This window comes from Balaenoptera borealis (genome assembly GCF_965194805.1).
Source record: "Balaenoptera borealis genome assembly, chromosome: 13".
Taxonomy (NCBI): domain Eukaryota; kingdom Metazoa; phylum Chordata; class Mammalia; order Artiodactyla; family Balaenopteridae; genus Balaenoptera; species Balaenoptera borealis.
The window spans coordinates 97,679,177-97,692,551 of NC_138870.1; the positions used below are offsets into that span (position 1 = coordinate 97,679,177).

Below are 13,375 nucleotides of genomic sequence, written 5' to 3' on the forward strand. Positions count from 1 at the left end.
TTTTTGGCCGTGCTGCGTGGCATGCCAGATCTTAGTTCCCTGACCAGGGGATCGAAATCGTGCCCCCTGCAGTGGAAGCACGGAGTCTTAACCAGTGAACCGCCAGGGAAGTCCCAGTTATACCCTTGATTGAGACAGTGGAGACAGGAGAATGGGGTCTGGGGGTGGTACAGGGGCGCAGGGGATGAAGAGTGCAGTTTGGGATGTATTGAATCTACAGTGATTATGAGACAGCCTCATGTCAAATGGAGAAGTTGAAAAAGCAATTTGGTATTTTTTGGTAGAACAAATAAGTTAAATAAATAATAAAGGTTTAACATCGGTTGTCATGTTTCTTCAGAAAGTATTTCAGTTAACATTCTTAAAAACCATTCACCTTTATAGAGCATGTGGCTGGTGCCCTGCCCTGTGTTAAGTGTTTTACACATATTTCATTTAAACTTCCAAAGAACCCTATGAGGAAGGTGCTGTTACTGTTCCCAATGTTGAATGAGGAAGCTGAGGCTTGAGCTGTTAGGCCACTGGCCTAAGCGTCAATAGCTGGTAGGTGGAGAAGCCTGGATTTGTACCATGGCATCTTGCTGTGAGCATGAGGCTCATTGTTATTTTCTTCTCTTTTCAGGGTTTTGGTTTTTGCACTGAATGTAGTCTAGACTCATCTTCACGGGCTTGTGTTGCCCCAGGATACTGTCAAAGGTAAGTTTTTAAAATCTATTTCCACCGCGTATTGGCAGTGAAATGAGAGAGTCTTCATCTTAAAAAGAAGAAAAGTATGTTTTGACATTAATGCTTCTTTCCAGAGTTCTTACAGAAGGGTATTTAAAGTGGCCATCACACCAGCCCTTTTTGCATTTCCACTTCACTAGGTCCCTTTAAAAACACCTGTATTTCGTTTGATACTGACATTTGGTGCCTCATCCTTTTATGAAGCTAGAATTTGTTCTTCGATTTAGCAGTTTCACAGTTTTACGTGAGTGTAGCCTCGCTTCTCTGCCTCCGGTCCCTGCCCCCTCCGGTCTGTAGTCCACGCGCTGCCAGAGTCAGCGTCTAACGATAGATTTGCTCACGTCGCACCTTTGCTTAAACAGCTCTCGTGGCTCCCGGTCACTGCAGATGTCATCCTACAAACCCCTCCAAAACCTAATCCCAAACAATGTTTCTGACTTCTTTTTCAGTAAACCCCTATCTGTAAACCTTACCAGACCATGTTCTGTTCCCCAGACATGAAGTTATTTTTCACAACTTTGTGCCTTAATGGATGCTCTTCTCTTTGCTTAGATTTTGGATGAGGGGAGAGGAATGCAACTATTTACTCTTCCTTCTTGTACTCTCCTGGCAGAATTTCTTTTTCATCTGTGTTCTAAGAGCACGCGTTGTTGTTACAGCAATGAAGCATTCGTTATTTTAAGAGTTATTTGTATCTGTCTCCTTTACTAGTCTGTAAACCCTTTGAGAATTCTTGGAAAGGAACGGTTTTTGTAGTGCCTATTGGCTGCTTCTGGACACGTTGCTGAGTGCTATACGTATATTATTATTATTAATTAATTCATTTATATTTTTTTATTTTTGGCTGCGTTGGGTCTTCACTACGGCACGCAGGCTTTCTCTAGTTGTGGCGAGCGGGGGCTACTCTGTTGTGGTGCTCGGGCTTCTCGTTGCGGTGGCTTCTCTTGTTGCGGAGCACGGGCTCTAGGTGCACGGGCTTCAGTAGTTGTGACACATGGGCTCAGTAGTTGTGGCTTGCAGGCTCTAGAGCGCAGGCTCAGTAGTTGTGGTGCACGGGCTTAGTTGCTCCGCAGCATGTGGGATCTTCCCGGACCAGGGCTTGAACCTTTGTCCCTTGCATTGGCAGGTGGATTCTTAACCACTGCGCCACCAAGGAAGTCCTATTATTTAACTTAATTCTTGTAACACCTCCTCCTGACCAGTTTTATAGATGAAAATAATGAAGATTAGAAAGTTAAGTAACTTGCTCAAGATTATACAGCTAAGAAATGACAAAGAATAATGGTTCTGCTCCTTCAAAGCCAAGCTCATTCTACTACACCACACTAGCCCAGCACCATCTGGCATGTGGTAAGGACCCAGTAAATATTTATTGAATAAATACCTATTGCAATTTAAACAAAAAAGACTTGAGTTGATTAATTCAGTCATTCTTACATAGAAATTTATTGGATACTTATTAAATGCTGGGTACACAGTTTTACGTAATCTGTTAATACAGAGATTAGTGAGAAATAGTGTCTGGTATCAAAGGGTTGATAATCTAATAGGAGAGGCATTAATGTAAGTAAATAAACCCAATACAGTGTTACAGATCTTATAGTAAAATTCAAACAAGATCCACTGGGAACACTGAGGAAGGAATCACCAGTTCTGCCTAGAGATGGGACAGGAATTACTTTATAAAAGCTGAGTCTCGAATGAGAAGTAGGGAGAGGAAAGGCCGAGGGAGTAATATAAATAAAAACATGGAAACCTGAAACAATCTGGCATATTTGGGAAGCTGTAAGTAGTTCACTATGGCTGGAACAAAGTGATCAAAAAGGCCTTGGCCGATGATGCTGGAGAGACAGGTGAGGGCTGGATCCTGGAGGACTTTGAAAATATTAACATACTTGCCAACTTCTTTAGAGAAGATCGAGCACAGAGGCTGCATGACATTACTCATATTTGCTCATTAATGTCTGCTGAGGCCTGTCCTGTGTGTGCTGAAGCACTGTGCCAGGTCAAGACTATCGGTCACCTGCTTTATTCACCTTCCTTTTTGTCAAAAGGGCAGTAAAACTGATTTAGACCATTAGACACAACTATAGCCATGACTTCAAACAAGAATGTCTTAGAGGCTTTCTCAAGAAACACATTGAAAAACATTAAGGATAGTTCAAAATCAACCAAAAAAAAAAAAAAGAGAGAGAGCAAATTAAATAAAGGACATCAGTATGACATTTAGTGAGAAACCTCTCAATTTCCATTTCCCCTTTGAATTGCCTATATAAGCCTAGAACAAACAGTTTAAACATAGAACTTCACTGGTTTTATAGCGCATGTGCTGTTTGAAATTCAGCTGCCTTGCAGCTTAGGTACAGCAAGTAATTGTTACACTCGCTAAATATCTAAAAGGCCTGTATGAAGAAAGTCTCTTTTCCCTAAAGTCTAATCATTGCCTCAGCCATGCCTGCTTAGGAAAAGCTGTGCCTGCATAATTCAAGGTCAGGCAGCAGCCTTCTGTACTTTGAAGCCACCCAAGCCTGATAATGCCCTATTGCCTTTGCTGAGGCCAGCACAGCTGGCATTTGCTTGCTAGGCCAGAGTGGCTGATGTATGCTGAGGCCACTTGCACAGCTGACATTTAGATGAGCTTTCAGTACCACCACCACCACTGCTGCCACCACGACTGACTGTGGCTTGTTGCTTTGCTGAGGCCGGTGAAGCCCCCAAGCCTTTGCTCAGGCTTCTCTGCCTGGTGCATGCAGCCTTGTCTCTATAGAAACAGCCACATACCTGAAGACGGAGTTGCCATAACTACAGTTACACTAAGGTCAAAATACAGTGTGGCCTATGCTTTATAAAATTGTCTTTTTTTTTTTTTTTTTGGCTGTGTTGGGTCTTTGTTGCTGTGCGCGGGCTTTTCTCTAGTTGAGGCGAGCGGGGGCTACGCCTCGTTGCAGTGCGTGGGCTTCTCACTGCGGTGGCTTCTCTTGTCGTGGAGCATGGGCTCTAGGCGTGTGGACTTCAGTAGTTGTGGCACGTGGGTTCAGTAGTTGTGGCTCGTGGGCCCTAGAGCGCAGGCTCAGTAGTTGTGGCGCACGGGCTTAGTTGCTCCATGGCATGTGGGATCTTCCCGGACCAGGGCTCGAACCCGTGTCCCCTGCATTGGCAGGCAGATTGTTAACCACTGCGCCACCAGGGGAGCCCCCCTATGCTTTATAAACTTCTAATTTGGCCTCAGTAGTTAAAAGCTAGTATATAACTGTAAAAACTCATGTGGACTAATGTAAACCTCTATAAGGTCAAAGCACTTTGCCCTCTCACAAAAGACCAAGGCCCAAAGTCCTGGGCCCAACAGAAGCCTCAGAAATTTCACGTGTATTTTTCTCCCCAAATTTTGCTTCATGTCTATTAATCAAGACTCTAGTCTCATGTGCCAGATTTAGGTCTTTGAGAGACCTAATAAATAGCACTTTTTCCCTAGGCTGAGTTCTATACCATTGAGAAATAGAAGAGTAGGGCATTTGGGAGACCAAAATATCATCTTTATTACTAATAAAGCTGTTTTGGAGAATGCAGCTTACATCTACGGGCAAGAGTCTTAACAGTGAAGCTCAGAATTCAGCAGACTTACCTGTCACAGGTAACCGTGAGGGACCTGTATTGATGGGTATGAGAGTGGAGCACAGTGCGTGCTCCTGGGGGACAGCTGGCTTCCGAAGGGAAGAGACAGAAGGGGCTGAGCTCACATACCTTGTTTCTCCTTCTGAACTCACCATTCAGATAAGATCCTGCACCTCCACTGGGGTGGAATGTGTGGATGGAGTGGAGCCAGGAGTGAAACCTCAGGAGAGGGGAAGAAGCGTTCCTCTTTCCAGCGCATTCAAACGAAAACGGCACAGAAATAATGGGGGTGTCTTTCCTGGTCAGCTATGCCTGTAATGTATCATCTATGAAATACAATCTCTATTTCAGTAAAGCAGAATGAGAACTTAAAAGACATTTGTGAAGCAATTTGTATACCAGATCTTCCTAGTTATGTTACCGAGTTTTTCCAGTGCTGTCAATTTAGTTTTTATAGAAAGAGTAATTCTGCTTCTGCACAACTGTCATAAACAGGTGAGGGACAAAATCAACTAGAGAAAGCCTGTTTCACTTGCTGTGAGCATCAGCTGTGTATTTTACAGAGGGAATGGACAGTGTCGGTTCACGTGGAGTGAGTGAATTGGTGTTGGTTAAGGGGCTTCCACTGTACCAATTTTACATTTCATTACATAAATACACATTGGTTCCCAAAAATCCTTATTAGGTGAGCACAGTAGGTATTTCGATACCCTTTCCCACCCAACAGGTAAGGAAACAGATTTCCAGAAATATTCAATACCTTTTTGGCCTTAGGTCTTGGTTATTGAGAAGCCTGCACCAGAACCAGATTGCGAGGTCCCCACACCTGCTGTATTCATAAAGATTTCTCTGCACACCAAAAGGATTCACTGTCAAACGTCTTTTTAGCTTTCATATTTTGTAGCTATGAGCCCTTTGAAATATTTGAAAGGCTTTGAAATATTCATACCTGTATTATAATGGAGATTTGTCTTGTATCAGTTTGAGTACTTATTCCTTAATAATTACGTACTTAATGAATTAATTTGAATGTTGTATAAACTTTTAGTAGTTTCTTTTTGGTACATTTTAATTCATAAAATTTTAACACTTTTATTGGACTCATCTTCTTAGAGGAAAAATTACTACTTTTTATTGTCTTGCCCTATGAATAGTCTGTTCTCATATAAAAATAAATTAACTGACATTTATTTTATTAAGCAGATTTTCTTAAAGTAAAAAGGTGGGATCAACCATTAGAGTACACCTTAATTTCAGTTATAAAATACCATAAATGTTGAACATAAATTATAAACCCAAGAAACCCAGATACTTTCAATAGCCTAGCCTAATAGCCAGACAGTATGACCTGCTACAGCATAACAACTGGTCCCCTAGTTTACTTAGGGCGGCCTCTTTTCTGACAGGTCAGTGTTTGTACTGTATGAATTGCCAAAGATTTTCACTATTACCTCTGCCAAAAGTCAAAAAGAGGAAAGACATCTAGAACTGTTTAATATTCCAGTGTCTGAAACCTGTCCTAATTATTCTCCCCTAACGTGGGGAAAACTCTCTCCCTACCTCCCTCCCTCCTTTCTTATCTAGGATGCATGTGTATATACACATACACACACATGCACACACACACACGTGCACGTGCGCACACACACAGTACTTAAGGTCATTGCTTCACAGTATCTACGGTCTCAGTGACAGAATTTCAGTATAGTCTGAGAAAACAAATTTTCACACTGAATTCCTTATGTGTTTTTTTTCTCTTCTTACCTCTTTCAGGCAGTATTTGTGTGTTTCTGCAGAGTTTTGCACAGAGTCTGTTCCCATGCAGACCAATGAGGGAGAAGTATCGGAAGAAAGCAGTTCCAAGGTCAGTGAATTACTGAAGGTGCAAATAATTTGAGCAGAAATTAAACAACAGGAGCAGTGATTGAGTAGAGTGAGTGTTATGTTTTAGGTGAATTTAGAAATTTGATTGATTTAAATTAGAACCTAACCTAAGGTTGAGAGGATCTTTTTTCTTCTCAATATCCATTTTTGTTGCACTCGGTGACAAATTTAAAACAAATTTATCTGAACTCATAGAAAAATTTATGATTCATTTGTAGACTACTTTAAGGTTTTATTATGCAAGTTGTATGTACTTATTTTAAAAATCAAAACAAATCAGAAGTGTATAAGGTAAAAGGTAAAAGTCTGTCCCTTATTCCTGCTACACAGAGGTATCACTGATAATTTTTTAGACACTTAATTATAAATTTTTAAATGGTAATTGGTTTGGTTTTTCAAGCTAAAGCTTAAATGAGTGCTATCGTTGTCACCTGTGTATAAGTAGTTATGTATGTGTTTATCTATATCTGTCTATATCTGGCCTCATGTCCAGAGTCTCCTTGGCTGTTTCTCTTCCTGGTCATATGGAACCCTCGGTATCACTTTCACATCCCTCTTTCTCCTGTCAAAATTGTCTCTAGTCCCTTCCTGGGAGCTCTCAGGGTATCTCACACTGTGTCCTGGGCAGTGCCCAGCATGTTATCTGCTCTGAACCCTCCTGAGGGCTGTCCCTTTTCTGCTGCCACTGCTACTGGTACTCTCTGTGGGAAAGCTTATTCTTTCACCAGAGCAAAAGTGGAGAGGGGTCAGATGTCACTGGGAACCTCCAAAGCATCATGCTAATTGGAAGAAGCCAGGCACAAAAGGTCACATATTGTATGATTCCATTTATATGAAATATGTAGAATAGATAAATCTGTAAACAGAACACAGACTGGTGGCTGCCAGGGATTGGCTGAGGGGAAGGGGAATGAGGAGTGACTGCTTAATGGGTGTGGGGTTTCTGTTTGGGGTGATGAAAATGTTTTGGAACTCAATAGAGGCGGTGGTTGTATGACATTGTAAATACACCAGATGCCCCTGGATTGTTCACCTTAAAATGGTTCATTTTCTGTTATGTGGATTTCACATCAATAAATTATTAAAAAAACAAAAAAGACAGAAAAAAAATATCTGTGGGTTCCCATCAGATCAGTCCTCACTGCCTATTGGCCTCATACAAACACTTCACCAAGTTTTAGAGAGGCCACCCCCTTCTCTGCTCTGTTGGGCTTTGTGGGCTGGGCTTCAGAGAAGCACGGTTTGTGCCCTGAGTCTCAGGGTCCCTTGTGAAAGATGCTTCAGCTTCTTTCTGAATCCCCCCTCACTGCAGTCCATGTGTTAGGTAGAAGGACAGATGTCATCCTGTCTTCTTGTTTGTTTTTTTCCCCCTCACCAGATCTCTTCCTTCTTTCTGTAGCCAAAAGAGAAGCCTATAGACTTTGATCAGACTCATCTAGATCCTAAATCTGATTTAGGGAGAGTCAGAATATGTGACATCTGGACACACTCTAGGAATCTCCCCCAAACACACACCCAGGTCACCCAAAATACACAAACCCCAGGATTTCTATAGTATGCACAGACCCTTCCCCAAGACCCTAATTAATTAATTTATAATGAACTACAATGTTAAGGAAGACTGGATTCTTGGATCTTCTGGTTAGTACATTCTCTCCCTGGAAAGCTAGGTTGTAACTGGAAGGTTGCTTGACAAGCATGTAACTAGACCAATGTAGAATATTTAATTGTACCAGAGATTCAGTTTCTACCTTCTTTCTGGGAGCAGGGGAGGAAGGATTGCATTTCTTGATTTTCAGTTATTGAATATTTTATCAGTTTAGAATCAGTTAGACTAAAGAATAAAAGAATATTCCTTTTATACTTATAGTTAAGTAGATGCTTTGTTCTTTTTTTATTTTTGGCTGCATTGGGTCTTCGTTGCTGGGTGCAGGCTTTCTCTAGTTGCAGCGAGTGGGGACTACTCTTCGTTGCGGTGCACGGGCTTCTCATTGTGGTGGCTTCTCTTGTTGCGGAGCACAGGCTCTAGGCGCAGGATTCAGTAGTTGTGGCTCGCAGGCTCAGTCATTGTGGCTCGTGGGATCTAGAGCGCAGGCTCAGTAGTTGTGGCGCACGGGCTTAGTTGCTCTGCGGCATGTGGGATCTCCCCAGACCAGGGCTCGAACCCGTGTCCCCTGCATTGGCAGGCGGATTCTTAACCACTGTGCCACCAGGGAAGCCCGATGCTTTGTTCTTAAAAATTACATTATAACTTTGTTTTCATCAGTCTTAGTTTATGTTTTTATGACTTTTTTCTTTCTTCTGCTTCTCTTTGTTTAAAATCTTATTATATTCGGAATGATTTGATGTTAATACAGGAATTTATCATAGTACTATGGTAACATAATTTGTGGTTTTCTGTTAACAGAAAGAAGTTAGGAAAGGTAACTGGTTTTGAGAAAAAGTGGGGACTTTTCTACAAAACGATACTGAAGTGTATCCATTTTTAAAAAAATAAATAATTCTTGAATATGTGCTATTTATTAGGGGATACACAACAATAAATAGAAAAGACGGGCTTCTTACTCTCGAGGTGGTCATGTTTCAGTGGGAGAAACAAATGTAAATAAAGACAGTAATTGTGGATTATGGTCAATACCATGAAGAAAATAAAATAATGTAATATAGGGTGACTGGGAGGACAAGCTTAGGTTAGTCAAGGAAGGCCATTAAAGGGTGTTAAGTTAGAGAGTAGCGTGATATGATTGCATTTTTAAAAGATCGCTCTGGCTGCTGTGTGGAGAATGGATTGGAGAGAGGCAAGAGTGGGAGCAGGGAGACCAGTGAGAAAGAAGACAGTCGTAGTCAGTCACTCAGGTGAGAGAGAAGATGGATTAGCGTCCTGCACTGATGTGGAGGAAGACAGACTTGAGGTGTATTTTGGCAGTAAGCTGACATGACTTGAGGATGAACTGGAATACTGTTGCTTCATAAAATCAAGAGGCAAATTTCAAGAAAAAGGTAGACTCAGTACTGTCAGATGCTGCTAAGAAGCCAAGGAGATTGGTAACTGAGAAAATGCATCTGGATTTGTTTTTTGAAGAATTAATTAAAGAGAAGGGACGCAAGAAAATTTTCTGGAGGGATGGAGGCGTTCTATGTCCGATAGGGGTGTGAGTTATACAGGTATATCCATTTGTCAAAATTATAATTCTATAATTTACATTTACAATAAAAATTACAACTTTCCAGGTACAATTGCCCTGTGAAAACTGTAAAATAATATAATTAAATAGGGATGGAGAATGGATGGAAATATGGCTGAAACAAGAATGACAGAATGTTGGGCTTCCCTGGTGGCGCAGTGGTTGAGAATCTGCCTGCTAATGCAGGGGACACGGGTTCGAGCCCTGGTCTGGGAAGATCCCACATGCCGCGGAGCAACTAGGCCCGTGAGCCACAACTGCTGAGCCTGTGCGTCTGGAGCCTGTGCTCCGCAACAAGAAAGGCCACGATAGTGAGAGGCCCGCGCACCGCGATGAAAAGTGGCCCCCGCTTGCCGCAACTAGAGAAAGCCCTAGCACAGAAACGAAGACCCAACATAGCAATCAATCAATCAATCAATCTTTAAAAAAAAAAAAAAAAAAAAGAATGACAGAATGTTGATGACTGTTGAAGCTTGGTGATGGGTACGTAGGGGTTCATTTGTATTTACTTTGTATGTACTTGAAATTTTCCATAATAAAGTTTTTTTTTTGGCCTCTCTGCACGGCACGTAGGATCTTAGTTCCCCAACCAGGGATCGAACCTGCGCCCCCTGCAGTGGGAGCATGGAGTCTTAACCACTGGACCACCAGAGAAGTCCCCATAATAAGAAAGTTTTTAAAAGGAATTTATTAATGGTCTGCAAGAGTAAGAGGATGAGAAACTAATTTTATGGGTTAAAAAGAAATGAAATGATAAAGAAAAAAGTAAGAATTGTGGCTGTAGTCTACTATCCAGTTGTAGGAAATTTAGAAGTAAATGAAGTGAGAAGGAGGCATTACTAGTTCAAGTGAAAGATTTTTTTAATGGAGGAGGCCCATGCATGTTTGAGAAAAGAGGAAAGAAATGAGTGGAGGAAGGCAGAGTGTGTTTATGGAAGAGGTTCACCAGGCTTGTGAGCTGGAAGGAAGCCCCGGGGATCAGTGAGGCTGGCCTTTGCTGCTGTGGTGGTGCCTGAGCTCAGGCCTGAACCCTGCTCCTCTGACTCCTGTCTGGTGGTGGAGAGATATTTAGAGGAGGAAAGAAAGAAAGTGGGGTTCAGCTTTTCTTCATGTTGCCTCTGGAATAGAAGTCATTGTTATTTGGAGAGTTTAGAGTGCACGATTGAGGACTTGAAATGACGAGTTTAGATTTCCTTTTAAGGGGAAGTTTTGGAATTGCATTTGTAGAGAAGGTGCTAAGAAAGCTAATAAGTGAATGAAAGGGTCAATGCAGTTTTTAAAAATACCCATGTAAGTGTTGTACAAACAGAAATGAGGGATGCTTATGGTCGGACTGGATTGACAAAGGAAGTCTTCCTGGAGAATTTTGATGCTCCTTTTGAAGAAATAGTCTCTGAAACTTTGCAACATCTTCCATAGCTTTTTTTTTTTTGGAGAGAGATGTTTGTTTAAATTCAGAGATGGACTGGGGATTATATATTCTTCAAGAGTTAGGAGATGTACACTTCAATCTCTTGAGTTTAGAAGACTGTGTCTGTACTAGAAAGATAAAAAGCAGAGGATGGTTTCTAACAGTTGGCTGTAGGATGGCCATAGATGAATCTATAGTTACGTACAAGTGTTCTTTCCATTTTTCCTTGCTTATTTTTTTTTACCTCCCTTTCCCCCCTCCTCTTTTCTTCTCATTAATTCTGCAAATACTTATTGAGCATCTATTACATGCCAGGAACTGTGCTGGGTGCTGACACACAGAGCTGCCTCAGTGAACTGTGATTTTTCTTTCTTTTGATTATTGGAGCCACAAGAATTTTAAGTGGAAGCAGGAAAAAAGAATGTTAAATTTCACGTTAGTTTAGAACTAGCTTTTTTTCCCTGAATGGTCACTAAGTATAATTTTGTGTGACCTAATCACTTTCTCAAACAGAGTTCTGCTATTTTAGTGAAAGCTTCTATTGTAAATGCTGAAGGACAGCAAGTTGATGGAGTTATTATTAATGTAAAACTTCAGAAGCCCCTGAATATATCCTTTGGAGGCACAGTGACTATTCCTTATATTTTTCCCAAGGACTACTTCAGGACTTATTTAATTTCCCTGCTGGGTCTGTGAGAGAGAAACTTGAATAGAATTAACACAGTTACCCATGAATCTGTCTTATTGTTATACATTTTCAGAAGTTAAGTATGAAAATTATGTTCTGTAAAAACGTCTTTGATGCCGTATCAGAAATCCAAAGCTGGGAGCATGAACTTCATTGGCACGATTCTCTTAGAGAGAGACTCATGTAACTTAATTTATTTAGTATTTTTGTGCTTATGCTGTCACATTAATCTAAGAACAGGTACTATTTTATCTGACATTGTGGCTTTGACTTCTGAATGCAGTGATCAGTTTCTTAGTGCCTGGGCTAGCTATTCCATAGTGGGACTCTATGTTACTGGGGCGTTTCCATTCTAGTGTGGATTTACTGACATATTTTGTGTTGTAGCTATTTATTTATATTGTCCCTTCTGTTTTATTTTTTGTAATTAAGATATTGTTTAAAAAAGATATACCTTTGTAATCATTCAGTTAATTATTTAATTCTGTTAACCTAAACCTGTTCTTAAAAATAAAAGTTATATACATTAAAACACACACCCACCCATCCCACCACCACCACCACCACCACCACCACCACAACTTATTATTAACTCTCATGACTGTAGTTGGTTGGGCTCAGTAGGGCAGTTCTTCTGCTCCAAAGTGGTGTCAGCAAGGGCTGCCATCATCTGGAGGCCCAACTGGCCAGAAATGTCCAAAGTGGGTCACTCACATAGCTGGCAGTCAACGTTGGCTGTCAGCTGGGAGCTTAGCTTAAGGCTGTTGACCCGAGCATCAGGGGTCTCCTACATATGACCTCTCTACCTGGTTTGGGTTTCTCACAGCATGGAGACTGGACTCCCAAGAGGGAACATTCCCAGCATGCAAAAGCTGCAGTTATGTTAAGGTCCAGGCTCAAAAGTCACACAGCTTTACTCCCTCTGCATTCTGTTGAATTAAAGCAAGTCATAGGGCCACTCTAGATTCAAAGGAAGGAAAAACAGATCCCACCTCTCATTGAGAGGACTGGCAGAAAATTTAGGGTCATCTTTAATCCACAACACAGTGATATGAGTGTTGGGTGCTAGGTTGAAGAGGAGGTAATGGCAGAGACCAGGTTATTTTAGGCTAAGGAGTTTTAACAATAGTCAACAGATTTTTTTTTTTTAGATTTTATTTTATTGAAGTATAGTTGATTTACAATGTTGTGTTAATTTCTACTGTGCAGCAAAATGATTCAGATACACACACACACACATATTCTTTTTCATATTCTTTTCCATTATGGTTTATCACAGAATACTGAGTATAGTTTGTGTGCTATACAGTAGGACCTTGTTGTTTATCCATTTTCTATATAATAGTCTACATCTGCTAATCCCAAACTCCCAATCCATCCCTCCGCACCCTTCTATAATAGGCAACAGATTTCTAAAGAATGGAAGAGATATGTGCATTTTACTTTATGGTTTGCTTTCTTTTTTTTAAGTGCATCTTTTAAAATTAATTGATTAATTTATATTTTGGCTGCGTTGGGTCTTCGTTGCTGCATGCAAGGTTTCTCTGGTTGCAGCAGGTGGGGGCTACTCTTCTTTGCGATGCGCGGGCTTTTCATTACTGTGGCTTCTCTTGTTGCGGAGCATAGGCTCTAGGCGCACGGGCTTCAGTAGTTGTGGCACATGGGCTCAGTAGTTGTGGCTTGTGGGCTCTAGAACGCAGGCTCAGTAGTTGTGGCGCACGGGCTTAGTTGCTCCACGGCATGTGGGATCTTCCCAGACCAGGGCTCGAACCCGTGTCCCCTGCATTGGCAGGCGGATTCTTAATCACTGCGCCACCAGGGAAGTCCCTATGGTTTGCTTTCTTATGATAGCTGGTGTTGATGTAGAGG

General features: G+C 41.4%; 1 protein-coding gene across 12 annotated transcripts in view; it reads left to right on the forward strand.

Moving 5' to 3' along the window:
* TNRC6B (trinucleotide repeat containing adaptor 6B) overlaps nucleotides 1-13,375 on the forward strand; it is a 258,554-nt gene that overhangs the window by 61,746 nt on the left and 183,433 nt on the right. For 10 of the 12 annotated variants that reach the window (XR_014233775.1, XR_014233776.1, XM_082352715.1 and 7 more), the window contains exons 2-3: nucleotides 623-696; nucleotides 6,112-6,202. Coding sequence is in view for 10 of the 12 variants with exons in the window: in XM_082352715.1 (XP_082208841.1) it covers nucleotides 6,158-6,202 (45 nt within the window). In the remaining 2 variants the exon portion in view is untranslated. The remainder of the gene's footprint in view (nucleotides 1-622; nucleotides 697-6,111; nucleotides 6,203-13,375) is intronic. The other 2 variants (XM_082352722.1, XM_082352723.1) reach the window with 1 other exon arrangement.